This window comes from Salmo trutta, chromosome 16, assembly GCF_901001165.1.
Source record: "Salmo trutta chromosome 16, fSalTru1.1, whole genome shotgun sequence".
NCBI classification, from domain to species: Eukaryota; Metazoa; Chordata; class Actinopteri; order Salmoniformes; family Salmonidae; genus Salmo; species Salmo trutta.
The window spans coordinates 51159421-51174459 of NC_042972.1; the positions used below are offsets into that span (position 1 = coordinate 51159421).

General features: G+C 43.4%; 1 protein-coding gene across 1 annotated transcript; it reads left to right on the forward strand.

The window, feature by feature from the left end:
• The first annotated feature begins 256 nt into the window (after nt 1-256).
• Nucleotides 257-13869, forward strand: LOC115150982 (mitochondrial import inner membrane translocase subunit Tim17-A). Its single transcript, XM_029694863.1, has 6 exons — nt 257-357; nt 4500-4599; nt 6864-6927; nt 7037-7165; nt 7329-7439; nt 13056-13869. The coding sequence occupies exons 1-6, from the start codon at nt 332-334 to the stop codon at nt 13127-13129; spliced, it is 504 nt and encodes a 167-aa protein (XP_029550723.1). The 5' UTR covers nt 257-331; the 3' UTR covers nt 13130-13869.
• Nucleotides 13870-15039: the final 1170 nt, after the last annotated feature.

Here is a 15039-nt window from a genome sequence, read left to right on the forward strand (position 1 = left end):
AACATACAGTCAATAATACAGTAGAAAAATAAGTCTATATACAATGTGAGCAAATGAGGTGAGATAAGGGAGGTAAAGGCAATAAATTGGCCATGGTGGCTGGGTAAATACAATAGAGCAATTAAAACACTGGAATGGTAGATTTGACAGTAGATGAGTGTGCAAAGTAGAAATACTGGGGTGCAAAGGAAAAAAAGAGGCCGAGCTCTTGACTTGGAATTCCCAGTTGTCGTGAACGCACTGAAGTCGGAGATTTACTAGTTCCAAATTCCGAGTTCCCAGTTGTTTTGAACGCGGCAGTTACGTCAGAAAGGAACAGTGAAAGAACAAAATGGAGGAATACGCACGGGAGCCATGGTGAGTGAAAGCATCTAGTAAACTAAATTGCACCACAGTGTTGCTGGTGTCGTAACAGCACAGCGAATCTGTTAAAATATACATGAAATATATCTTTAATCCAAACGAATATTTGAAACCCCTAAACCGTCCGACTCCGAAGACGCTAGCTAGCTGAGTTGCTAGCCCACTTCAGTGACCTTGTTGAGCGTTCAGGCGCTGTTGTTTGATATGTCAAACGCTTAGCTGTAATTTCACGTGTACGTTGTGTGACACACATTATTCACCACAAATTAATCTGAATAATTCCCACATTTGCTTTGTAACTAGCTAATGCCCATGTAGTTAGCCCTGCTGCTAGCTCAATCAATTTACAACGTATGATGTAACGACAAGTCTGCATGCTCCCTCATGCGAAAGCCTATATATATATATGAAGTAAATATCAGACACCGATAGTAAGTAACTGTTAGTCCACTCGCTAATGTGATATGCTAGCTATAGTTGGTAAAATAATGTGCCGTGTTACTAGCTACCTTTCAAGATGCTACAGTAGCTAGATAAGCCTACTAGCACAACTTTGCTACTAGTGTTGTCACGATACCAGGCCAAGTATCGCGATACAATGGGGGGGCATATTTCAGACATACAATGTGCTTTACAGGGGAAAAACAAGGAAAATAAAAGCTGAAATATTTACTACAAGAAATAACAAAAATAATGACACAAACGGAACAACTAAAAAGCACCCTAAGGAAAAGCAAAGCTGAAAATAAGTTTTAAGATATCGTTTAAATATGTCCACAGTTTCAGCCCCCCTCAGGTTCTGTGGCAGGCTATTCCAGAGGCTGGGGACATAATAACTAAAGGCTGCCTCTTGGGCTTTGGGATAGTTAAAAGGCCTGTGCCAGAGGACCTGAGGGACCTACTGGGTACATAACTTAAAAGCATGTCTGACATGTATTGGGGAAGGCATATACATGCATAATTAATTGTATGTCCTTGTGGCAGTAAGGGGAAAACACTGCATGAAACCTTTACTCTTCAGTTAACACACACACACACACACTCCCTCACACGCTTGGTGGTACCACTGCCTCGCCCCTACCAACACGGTCGGAGGTTGCTGACAAAATTGTGGGGGACTTCCAGAGAGTGGTTGAGGAGATCAGTAAACCCATCAACTTTGGGACACACTCGTGACTTGAGTGATGCAATTCATATTCTCCATTTCAATAATAAAAAGAGCAAGAAATTCAAATGAACAAATCCCCCCTGTCGTTTTACGAAATATAAACCTCCGTAACAGTTAAACATTTAGTTTGTTAAACGTGTCAAGTCTCGACATCATACATAAACAAATGCACGTGTCATATAAATAGGCATGTCGCTCCATTATTTTGTGTGAAATTGTGCAAACAAAAAAATAACGCCGTGCCTTATGGGATTCCACTTCGCTATGAAGCCGGCAGCATTGTAGGCTCAGTCGAATTGCCTACTGGAGGGGCTAATTAGCCCCTACACCCTCGATAATTTTCACTCCCTCAGCTTTGGGACACTTGTGCAAATGAAAGAGGCGCTTGCAAATTGATGGCAGAGGGGAAGGAAAGAGGGTGATTTGGGATTTAGCCTCTCTGTCTCCCTCTCTCATAAGCACACACACCACTTTCTCTCCCACAAACATACACACACTACTCCCAACTTAAAAATCTATCTACAAACGATACCCCATAATGACAAAGCAAAAACTTGTTTTTAGAAATGTTTGCAAAAAATACAGATACCTTTACATAAGTATTTTAGACACTTTGCTATGGAACTTGGAATTGAGCTCAGGTGCATCCTTTTGCCATTGTTCATCCTTGAGATGTTTCTACAACTTGATTGGAGTCCACCTGTGGTAAATTCAATTGATTGGTCATGATTTGGAAAGGCACACACCTGTCTATATAAGGTCCCACAGTTGACAGTGCATGTCAGAGCAAAAACCAAGCCATGAGGTCGAAGAAATTGTCCGTAGAGCTCCGAGACAGGATTGTGTCGAGGCACAGATCTGGGGAAGGGTACCAAAACATTTCTGCAGCATTGAAGGTCCCCAAGAACACCGTGGCCTCCATCATTCTTAAATGGAAGAAGTTTGGAACCACCTCTTCCTAGAGTTGTCTGCCCAGCCAAACTGAGCAATCGGGGGAGAATGGTGTTGGTCAGGGAGGTGACCAAGAACCCGATGGTCACTCTGACAGAGCTCTAGAGTTCTTCTGGGGAGATGGGAGAACCTTCCAGAAGGACAACCATCTCTGCAGCACTCCACCAATCAGGCCTTTGTGTTAGAGTGGCCAGATGGAAGCCACTCCTCCGTAAAAGGCACATGACAGCCAGCTTGGAGTTTGCCAAAAGGCACCTAAAGAACTCTGACCATGAGAAACAAGATTCTCTGGTCTGATGAAACCAAGATTGAACTCTTTGGCCTGAATGCCAAGCGTCATGACTGGAGGAAACCTGGCACCATCCTATGGTGAAGCATGGTGGTGGCAGCATCATGCTGTGGGGATGTTTTTCAGCGTCAGGGATTGGCAGACTAGTCAGGATCGAGGGAAAGATGAACTGAGCAAAGTACAGAGAGATCCTTGACGAAAACCTGCTCCAGGGTGCTCAGGATCTCAAACTGAGGCAAAGGTTCACCTTCCAACAGGACAACAACCCTACGCACACAGCCAAGACAACGCAGGAGTGGCTTCGGGACAAGTTTCTGAATGTCCTTGAGTGGCCCAGCCAGAGCCTGGACTTGAACCTGATCAAACATCCCTGGAGAGACCTGAAAATAGCTGTGCAATGATGCTCCCCATCCAACCTGACAAAGCCTGAGATGATCTGCAGAAGAGAATGGGAGAAACTCCCCAAATACATTTGTGCCAAGCTTGTAGCGTCATACCGAAGAAGACTCGAGGCTGTAATAGCTGCTAAAGGTGCTTCAACAAAGTACTGAGTAGGGCCTCCCGAGTGGCGCAGTGGTGCCACTAAAGATCCTGGTTCGAGTCCAGGCTCTGTCGCAGCCGGCCGCGACCGGAAGACCCATGGGGCGGAGCACAATTGGTCCAGCGTTGTTCAGGTTAGGGGAGGGTTTGGCCGGCAGGGATGTTCTTGTCGCGCTCTAGCAACGACTATGGCGGGCCGGGCGCAATGCACACTGACACGGTCGCAATGTGTACGGTGTTTCCTCTGACACATTGGTGTGGCTGGCTTCCGGGTTAAGCTGGCATTGTGTCAAGAAGCAGTGCGGCTTGGCTGGGTTGTGTTTCAGAGGATGCATGGCTCTCGACCTTCGCCTCTCCCGAGTCCGTACGGGAGTTGCAGCGATGAGACTAGACTGTAACTACCAATTGGGGAGAAAAAGTGGTTAAAAGTAAAAAAAATAATAAAAAAGTAAAGTACTGAGTAAAGGGTCGTGATTCTTATATAAATGTATTATTACAGTGTGCTAAAATTTCTAAAAACCTATTTTTGCTTTGTCGTTATGGGGTATTGTGTGTAGATTGATGAGGATCAAAAACTATTTAATCAATTTTCGAATAAGGCTGTAACATAACAATAATGTGGAAAAAGTCAAGGGGTCTGAATAATTTCCCAATGCACTGTAGATGCGCAGGAAGAATGGACAGATATAACCTTTGAGTGAAGACTGGTAGGGGATGAGTCTGGCTGATCACAGCTGCCACACGTGAGCTGCGCCTGAAAGTGATGTGGGCATTTTTGGACTGGCGCATACAAGAGACTAGTTGCTTAACAAATTTAACTGACTTTATAAACCATTTTATCACAGGCGACAGCTGGATCTTTGGATTGGTAGGGCCAAAACATGTGGTATTGTCATATGAAACGGTACTATGGTATTCTAAAATGTTATCATAAGTATCATGATGTTTTGGTATTGTGATATTACCGTGGTACCAGTATACAGTGCAACACTAGCCTACCGTTATCTAACATTACTAGGTGGCAATCACACACTTTTAATAGCCACTTTACACAAGTCTTCAGGCTACTTTACACTAGCTAGCTATGTATCATGCATTTAAATGCAACTATGACCCTGAATCAAACTGGTAAAGACCTGTGTGTTTATCTGCCTGTGTGTGTTCATTGACCATACTGTGTTTTTTCAGTCCGTGGAGAATCGTGGACGACTGTGGGGGTGCTTTCACCATGGGGGCCATTGGAGGAGGGATCTTCCAGGCTGTCAAGGGCTTTAGAAATTCACCTGCAGTAAGTTCAGCCATGCCAATAAATTCCCCCATTTGCAAAATGACACTGAACAAAAATATAAACACCATATAAAGTGTTGGTCCCATGTTTCGTGAGCTGAAATAAAAGATCCCAGAAATGTTCTGTACGCACAAAAAGCTTTACACTCAAATTTTGTGCTCAAATTTCTTAACATCCCTGTTAGTGAGCATTTCCCAAGATAATCCATTCTCCTGACAGTTGTGGTATATCAACAAACTGATTAAACAGCATGCATGATCATTACACATGTGCACCTTGTGCTGGTGACAATAAAAGTCCACTAAAAGGTGCAGCTTTGTCGCACAGCACAATGCCACAGATGTCTCAAGTTTTAAGGGAGCGTGCAATTGGCATGCTGACTGCAGGAATGTACACCAGAGGTGTTGCCAGAGAATTGAATGTTCATTTCTCCACTATAAGCTGCCTCCAACTTCGTTTTGGAGAATTTGGCAGTACGTACAACTGGCCTCACAACCACATGTAACCACGCCAGCCCAGGACCTCCACATCCGGCTTCTTCACCTTGTGGTCGTCTTAGACCAGCCACCCGGACGACTGATGAAACTGCTGTGGGTTTGCACAATCGAAGAATTCTTGAACCAACTGTCAGAAACCGTCTCAGGGAAGCTCATCTGTGTGCTCGTTTTCCTCACTAGTGTCTTGACCTGATTGAAGTTCGGTGTTGTAACCGACTTCAGTGGGTAAATGCTCACCTTCGGTGGCCACTGGGACGCTGTAGAAGTATGCTCTTAACGGATGAATCCCGGTTTCAACTGTACCGGGAAGGTGGCAGACAGCTTGGATGGCGTTTTGTGGGCGAGCAGTTTGCTGATGTCAACGTTGGTAACAGAGTGCCCCATGGTGGGGTTATGGGTTGGGCAGGCATAAGCTACGGACAACGAACACAATTTGCTTTTTATCGTTGGCAATTTGAATGCACAGAGATACCGGGACAAGATCCCGAGGCTCGTTGTCGTGCCACTCATCCGCCGCCATCCCCTCATGTCTCAACATGATTATGCACGGGCCCCATGTCACAAGGATCTGTATATAATTCCTGGAAGTTGAAAATGTCCCAGTTATTCCATGGCCTGTGTCATGTAAAAATCTAGACAGTGTGAAAATGTTTCCAGTCAATAATTGAAAGTGTCTGTGTGGATTACTGAGCTCGAGCTCTCACACCCCCTCACCCTTGATTTGGCTAGGTAACAAGCATAATTAGCTGGTTGGCTTGTTCTTAGAGGTGTGCAGTTTTAACTTGTTTGCATAGCTAGTTAACTAAGAAATGTATGCACTGTCAATCGAAAACGTAGTCGCCCAAGTCTTTGCAATGGCAAAAAATCTCCTCGCATCAACCCCCAGCACTTTGACATGCGATTCCGTGTATTTACATGCTGACCTCACCCCTCGACAAGCTTGTGATTGGTCAAAGTCAATACTCCTGGCCACCATTGATTGGCAGATGAGGGCATGCGGATTTGCTTCACACACGTTTTTCGAGTTTGAGGGAGGGTGTGAGAGAAACATCTACACGAGCTCAGCCATCCACATAAAGAGATGGCGTGCATTTATTGAACTGGGATCTTTTTCATACTGGGAGAAATGTCACAGCATGATGTCACAATCAGAATGGTTGGAAACTATTTCACGCTAGGAAGATGTTTACATGACAGCATGTATACTCACCAGAAATGTCACCGATTGAGCATGTTTGGGATGCTCTGGATCGACGTGTACGACAGTGTGTTCCAGTTCCTGCCAATATCCAACAACATCGCACAGCCATTGAAGCGGAGTGGGACAACATCCTACAGGCCACAATCAACAGCCTATGCGAAGGAGATGTCGCCCTGCAAGAGGCAAATGGTGGTCACACCAGATACTGACTGGTTTTCTGACCCACGCCCCTACCTTTTTTAAGGTATCTGTGACTAACAGATGCTGCATATTTGTATTCCCAGTCATGTGAACTCCATAGATTAGGGCCTAATGAATTTATTTCAATTGACAGATTTCCTTATATGAACTGTAACTCAGTAAAATTGTTGAAATTGCATGTTGTGTTTTATATTTTTGTAAAATGTAACTTGACAGCTATGTTCGATATAGCTTGCCTATGGGATATGAAGGAACAGTTAAGTCAACTAGAAACCTGTTTGACTGAATTTTGTACTGTGCTGAATGGGTTGGGCATAGTGAGGTGTGAAGAATGAGGAGTTTTGATGCCATCTTTTTGTTCTCAGGGGATGAGCCACAGATTGAAAGGTAGCATGACAGCCATCAAGACCAGAGCCCCACAGTTGGGGGGTAAGTGCACGTCAAGTTCAAGCTTATTTGGCTCTTTTGTTCTCAGACTGCAAGTCATTGTTGCTTGCTCTGTCTGAAACCGCGCGAATTATGTTATGTTGTATTGTAGGTAGCTTTGCAGTATGGGGAGGCCTCTTCTCCATGATTGACTGTGGGTTGGTAAAGGTACGGGGGAAAGAGGACCCCTGGAACTCCATCACAAGCGGGGCCATGACTGGAGCCATCCTCGCAGCAAGAAGTGAGTGATAGTTTAATAAATTCAGAGCATTCATGTAAATTCAGAGCATTCATGTAGACCCAGTTTTTGTTCAATGTAAATGTTTTTTTGTTTGTTTGTTGGTATACTGTAAAGACTAATTGCTAGTCTATGTTGTACTGATTCCTTTATTGTTTGTCCTCAGATGGACCAGTGGCCATGGTAGGCTCTGCTGCAATGGGAGGTATACTACTGGCATTGATAGAGGGAGCTGGAATCCTGCTCACTAGATTTGCTTCGTCACAGTTCCCAACTGGTCAGTGTGCCTCTCTGAGGAATGCTGTCTTATGCTGTAGTTGATTTACAGGGCTACAATGAAGGGTTATAGGGAGTGCAAATATTTTATTTAATATATTTAACCTTTATTTAACCAGGTAAAACGCATTTGAGGTTAACCTCTTTTGCGAGGACGACCTGGCAAGAACGCAAAACGGGGAAATAGTAGCGTGTCCATAAAACATTACAGAACATACATACAAAAGACAAAGTGCCAGAAGTTAAAGATACAATTGAAGATTAGAAACAAGCCGTTATCACAAACAGTGTTGTCGATCAGAGTCTTAATAACAGGCAAGGACACTAACTCCCCTCACTTTAAAATCTTCTGAAGCATGTTCCAGGATGACAGGGCATTATGGGAAAAAGATTGTCCCATCTCAGTTCTAGCCTTAGGAAGAGACAAGGACAACAGCGACTGTGAACGACGACTATATTGAGTGACTGATCTGGTCAGTAAAGAACAGAGACACAAAGGGAGTTGTCCCATCAATGCTTTGTACACATTAAAGTGTACCAGTGCTTTAGCCTCCTAGTGGAGAGAGAGGTCCATTGCACCATAGCATACAAATCACAGTGATGGGTAAGTGATCTAGCATTTGTAATAAATCTTCAAGCACCATGATTAACCGTGTCCAGAGTTTAAGGTACTTGCTGAGGCTTGCATATAGACAATATCACCATAATCCAGCACTGATTTAAAAAAAAGTGCTTTGAACAAGATCTTTTCTGACTAACATTGAAAAGCAAGATTTGTTCATGAAATAGAAACTCAATTTCAACTTCAGTTTCGTAGTCAAGTTATCAATGTGCTGTTTAAAATTCTACTTTTCATCTAACCAAATCCCAAGATACTTATAGGAGGAGACCCTATCAATTTGTTGGCCTGTTATAGTTCAAATCGGCAAGTGACGCCATCTGTTTACTTTCAGGAAAGAGAACCATAAACGTTGTTTTCCTTTCATTGAGCACAAGTTCAATTGGAAAAGCTGCCTTTGAAACTCAGATTTCATACCCTCCTGAGCTACACACTGTGTTCTGTCAGAAAGGTAGTTTTGGAACCAATCCAATGCATCAACACTTAAACCAACCTTTTTTAGTCTTTTCAACAGCTGGACATGGCAACAGTGTCGAAGGCCTTCGATAAGTCAATAAAAAGTGAAACGCAGTGATTTTTCTTGTCCTGAGCATCTAGAATATCACCTACAACCTTACTTACAGCAGTAATTGTGCTATGCTTGGCTCTCAAAATTCAAAAGGCACTCGCACATCTGAGCAAACTTTTTGCAGGTGCATGGCAGTAGTTGAACAAGATGAATGAAAAAGGAAACCGCACACTGCTCTTGATAGTATTACTGATCTTTAATAAGCTTACGTATCGGCCTTCGTCAGAGCTTTTGGGATTTTTTTTAAAATTAGCACCCTTATGTAGACCTAGGCCCACCAACATCCGTTCCACGCATGGAAAGGGGTTGGAGGCGAAGGAAATGCTTGGCTCTAAAACCCGACTGGAATTGAGATAAAACTGAGTTATTAGAAAGAAAGTCTTTCAACTTTGAGTTCACAAGCTTTTCTAAAACTGTTGCCAAAGTAAGCTGCTCTGACAGCTGATGCTTAAAGGTAGTGAGGGAGATATGAGTCTCCAGCTTCAGAGATTTTTGCAATTCGTTCCAGTAATTGGCAGCAGAGAACTGGAAGGAAAGGCGGCCAAATGAGGAGTTGGCTTTGGGGGTGACCAGTGAAATATACCTGCTAGAGCGCGTGCTACGCGTGGGTGATGCTATCGTGACCAGTGAGCTGAGATAAGGCGGGGCTTTACCTAGGAAAGACTTATAGATGACCTGGAGCCAGTGGGTTTGGCGACGAATAAGAAGTGAGGGCCAGCCAATGAGAGCATACAGGTCGCAGTGGTGGGTAGTATATGGGGCTTTGGTGACAAAACGGATGGCACTGTGATAGACTGCATCCAATTTGCTGAGTAGAGTGTTGGAGGCTATTTTGTAAATGACATAGCCGAAGTTAAGGATCGGTAGGATAGTCAGTTTTACGAGGGTATGTTTGGCAGCATGAGTGAAGGATGCTTTGTTGTGAAATAGGAAGCCGATTCTAGATTTTATTTTGGATTGGAGATGCTTGATGTGAGTCTGGAAGGAGAGTTTACAGTCTAACCAGACACCTAGGTATTTGTAGTTGTCCACATATTCTAAGTCAGAACCGTCCAGAGTAATGATGCTAGATGGGCGAGTAGGTGCGGGCAGCGATCGGTTGAAGAGCATGCATTAAGTTTTACTTGCGTTTAAGAGCAGTTGGAGGCCACAGAAGGAGAGTTGTATGGCATTGAAGCTCTTCTGGAGGTTAGTTAACACAGTGTCCAAAGAAGGGCCTGAAGTATACAGAATGGTGTCGTCTGCGTAGAGGTGGATCAGAGAATCACCAGCAGCAAGAGCGACATCATTGATGTATACAGAGAAAAGAGTCGGCCTGAGAATTGAACCCTATGGCACACCCATAGACTGCCAGAGGTCCGGACAACATGCCCTCCGATTTCACACACTGAACTCTATCTGAGAAGTAGTTGGTGAACCAGGCGAGGCAGTCATTTGAGAAACCAAGGCTGTTGAGTCTGCCGATAAGAATGCGGTGATTGACAGAGTCGAAAGCCTTGGCCAGGTCAATGAATACGGCTGCACAGTATTGTCTTTCATTGATGGTAGTTATGATATCGTTTAGGACCTTAAGCGTGGCTAAGGTGCACCCATGACCAGATTGCATAGCGGAGAAGGTACGGTGGGATTCAAAATGGTCGGTGATCTGTTTGTTAACTTGGCTTTCGAAGACTTTAGAAAGGCAGGGTAGGATAGATATAGGTTTGTAACCGTTTGGGTCTAGGGTGTCTCCCCCTTTGAAGAGGGGGATGGCCGCGGCAGCTTTCCAATATTTAGGGATCTCAGACGATACGAAAGAGAGGTTGAACAGGCTAGTAATAGGGGTTGCCACAATTGCGGCGGATAATTTTAGAAAGAGAGAGTCCAGATTGTCTACCCTAGCTGATTTGTAGGGGTCCAGATTTTGTAGCTCTTTCAGAACATCAGCTATCTAGATTTGGGTGAAGGAGAAATGGGGGAGGCTTGTGCAAGTTGCTGTGGGGGGTGCAAAGCTGTTGACCAGGATAGGGGTAGCCAGGTGGAAAGCATGGCCAGCCGTAGAAAAATGCTTATCTACGATAATTCTCGTTTATCGTAGATTTATCGGTGGTGACAGTATTTCCTAGCCTCAGTGCATTGGGCAGCTGGGAGGAGGTGCTCTTATTCTCCATGGACTTTACAGTGTCCCAGAACTTTTGGGAGTTTATGCTACAGGATGCACATTTCTGTTTGAAAAAGCTATCATTTGCTTTCTTAACTGCCTGTGTATATTGTTTCCTAACTTCCCTGAAAAGTTGCATATTGCGGTGGCTATTCGATGCTGATGCAGTACGCCACAGGATGTTTTTGTGCTGGTCAAGGGCAGTCAGGTCTGAAGTGAACCAAGGGCTATATCTGTTCTTAGTTCTACATTTTATTGAATGGGGCATGCTTATTTAAGATGGTGAGGAAAGTACTTTTAAAGAATAACCTGTCATCCTCTACTGACGGAATGAGGTCAATATCCTTCCAGGATACCTGGGCCAGATTGATTAGAAAGGCCTGCTCGCTGAAGTGTTTTAGGGAGCGTTTGACAGTGATGAGGGGTGGTCGTTTGACCGCGGACCCATTACGGACGCAGGCAATGAGGCAGTGATCTCTGAGATCCTGGTTGAAGACAGCAGAGGTGTGTTTAGAGGTCAGGTTGGTAAGGATGATATCTATGAGGGTGCCCATGTTTATGGATTTAGGGTTGTACCTGGTGGGATCCATGATAATTTGTGTGAGATTGAGGGCATCTAGCTTAGATTGTAGTATGGCCGGGGTGTTAAGCATATCCCAGTTTAGGTCACCTAACAGTGCAAACTCTGAAGATAAATGAGGGGTGATTAATTCACATATGGTGTCCAGGGCACAGCTGGGGGGGGGGGGGGGGGGGGGGGGGGGGGGGGGGGGGGGAGGTGGTGTCTATAACAAGCGGCAACAGTGAGAGACTTATTTCTGGAAAGGTGGATTTTTAAAAGTAGAAGCTCAAACTGTTTGGTCACAGACCTGGATAGCATGACAGAACTCTGCAGGCTGTCTCTGCAGTAGATTGCAACTCCAGTAGATTGCTATACCTCCCCCTTTACTTTGTCGGTCACATCGATAAAACATTATAACCATCCAAGCCTATAGACTGATTTAGAACAGATTTCTTAAGCCAGGTCATGGACAGTACTAAGACATCTGGGTCAGCAGTGTGAACCCAGACTTTTATCATGTCCAATTTTGGCATCAAACTCCTCACCATAATATGCATCAGTCCCAACCCTGATCTAGTTTTAAAATCATTTGGAGTGGGAAGTTAATCCATAGCCAATGGGCCTGGGTTTAGGTGAATGTTTCCTGACACCAAAAGCAGGAGAATAATAAAACACCTTGATATGTTTCTTCGTAAAATCTCTGCAGATTTAAAATAATCCAAACTACAGTCATCTGATACAACAAACACAGTTTTTAGCCAGACCAAACCCTGTAGATGAGAAGTTTTTATGAGCATGTCACAGTAGAAGTCAAATGGTAACACAATCTGATCCCTCTGAAAGATAAAAGCTGCTATACCGTCAGTCAAAGTATGGTGTAGCGCTATCTCTGGGTTAGGGAGATTTGTTTTTGATAATTTTGACTATGCAATGAGCCATAACCAATGTAGGCAGCAATTAAAACCATTTGTACAAAAATACAAATTTTTACCACTGAATCCAACAATTCACTAACACAAAAAGATTGACTCAGAATATTTTCTATCTTTTGAAACCTTAAATTCCCTAAAAATGTTCAGCTGTATCCTACAGGTCTAGTGGAGTTAGAAAGCAAGTGTGTGCCCGAGCGTTGTTACCTTACAACGGTCAGCGCGTTCAACAGCCGCTGCAGGAATGTACTGACATGTTTTTCGCCCAGTGTGTGGGTCTGGTCAATGCACCCAGTCGCCTTGCAGTAGGCTACAGCACAGTGAGGCTGAGCGGGCACAGTAGACCGGTGGCTAGGAAGCCCAGCGCATCTAGACTTTATGTCACAGCACAGATACCGACCTCCGGCTTCCACCACACAGCAAGGCAGGAGTGGAGTCAGAAGATTCCGGTAGAATGGCGAAGCACAGATTTTAAAAAACCTGACCGTCGAGGAGTATCCAAGGCTAGTCGGCCCAACGTGTCTGGACCGTCAGTCACAGCACAGATGTATCCTCTCTCGACTTTCAGGAAGGGCACCACACCTGCTTGGATCTCCTGTAGAATGTCAATTTAACTCTTTGATCCTGTAGGATTTTAGATTTTGTCTGTTTATTGACAAGGCAGGGCAAAACTGCCCTGCCGCCATCTTGAATTGGATAGTGTTATTTATATTGAACAGGACGAATGACTACTTACTGCCCAGTTGTCTTATTAATGTATTATCCCTGATGTCATTTCTCACCTCTTCCCTTTCTATAGGTCCCCAGTTTGCTGAGGAGCCAGCCCCCATGCCTGCCCCCTCCTATGGAGGAGACTACAGACAGTACCAGTGAGAGGTCCCTCTTACCCTCTAGGCCTTTTTGAAGTTACACTTAGGAAATTGAGGAAATTTTTACGCAATTACAATTGCACCTAACGTTATGGACTGGGTCGTCGAACTGAAGGGCAAATCCACACTTTTTTTCCAGAGCCGATGTACAGATTTGCCTTTTACCATCCTCAGCCTTGTCAGTTGTGTTTAGTTCACCCTAAATCGGTTAAAATATTTGAACGAGGGAAAAGTTTGTGGGTTTGTACAATCATACATACATGCATGTATACCCTGCAAGTGTGACCGATAAACTGAAGCTGATGTTGAGTCAAGCTCAGTGCCATGGCTGTCAATGTCCAGTCAAAGATTGATTCTATCAAACTTGTATCATGTCTTTCATGTGTATATAAAGGCTTTCCTGCATGTATTTGGCATGTATTGCTTATTTGCCTTATTGTTCATCGTATCCTGTGCTTGTGCGTGCCGTTTTGTAAATGAAATAACTAGGCTGATATTTTATTGAACAGTATAAAAGGCTAATATTCATTATGCTGTCTCTGAAATCTTAGGTTTTATAATGACTTATTTATTTTTTTGGTAGTTGATAATTAAATGCTCTATCGTTTAACACCAAGAGAGGAGCAAATTACTGCTGGCAAAGGATGACCTCAAACCTCACCAATTGCTCAATGGTCCTCATGAAAGGGGTTGATACAACTTGTCTGAATGACAGAAGAATAAAAGTTGTCAATTAAAATGTTATTTTGTAGCTTTTGTTTAACTTTCAAATGATCACAAACTGCAACTTTATTTCCCCTTTAACTTTTTGACACTGAAAAGGTTTGAAATGATCTCTGTTGGTGTATGGTTATTGAGTATGCTCTTAAACATATATTTTAGGATTGTGTTTCAGCAGGGCTGGAGCAAAGCCTGTACACCCAGTACATCTCCTGGATGAGGATAGCCACCCCTGCCATACATCATGCCACTTGATTAATATAACCTCACATCTTTTCACACCATTTGCTTTGGTGTTGAGTGGCTTACGTTATTCAGAAGCTACTGGCATCTCAGCCTGGAGAGCTCTGTCTCAAGGACTAAAACCAGAAAACCCAAAAGTGTCACCAGTAGAGGGCAGTATACTCTAGATGTCCTGAAAGAGTTGTCCATGTCAGTTATCTGTTCAGTGTACGACTATTTTTATAGAGTCGCACACTCTATATATAAACTCCCAGTCATTTATTGGGTAAAACACTAACACTTCGGCATCACTGTGCCTTCTTCAGGGTAATGTCATGAATGCTTGAACCAGGTTATGTAGACAAACAGTGCAATTAGTGAAACCAATGACAATAGCGAGGGGTGTGTCATAATTATTAGGTTGATTAGAATGAATTGAGTGAAACTGTTAAAAGACAATAGTTTACAGCACATAGAATATATTAGGCTATTGTTATCATATGGAACATAATTAGATATTGTACATAATATTAGCATCAACATACATTATTTAATTTCACATGTATTTATTTGTTTCCAATAAACATGTTGTTACATGTAATCTTTTGGTTCAACCTTAATGCATAGTAAGCATCATCAACAGGGGGAACATATTGGGTGTATGCTGATAAGCTGTAGAAAGAATATATTCATTTATAAGACTTCATAAAAAAAGAGCATAAAGAAGAATTGTTCATAAGAAGGACCTGAGATCAAAGTCAACATTCAGACCACTAGGTTTCAATGTTTTTAGACAGGAGATCCAGTAGGCCTCCCTCTGTAGTAGTAAGATGTTAACCTCTCTTTGGTAGAGTAACATGCTCAATGCCTCTGTATTTGAGGGAGGAGATCGGATGGTTAGCTTCAACAAAGTGAGCTGCTACTGGATAGTCAGTGTTCTTACACCTGATTCAGCTATGCGTTTTAACTGTC

Excerpts from the sequence above, each read along its gene's own strand:
- LOC115150982 (XM_029694863.1), top strand. The coding sequence starts at position 332 with ATGGAGGAATACGCACGGGAGCCATG. Across the intron at positions 358-4,499 it reads GAATACGCACGGGAGCCATG|TCCGTGGAGAATCGTGGACG; the intron begins GTGAGTGAAAGC and ends GTGTTTTTTCAG. Across the intron at positions 7,166-7,328 it reads AGCCATCCTCGCAGCAAGAA|ATGGACCAGTGGCCATGGTA; the intron begins GTGAGTGATAGT and ends GTTTGTCCTCAG.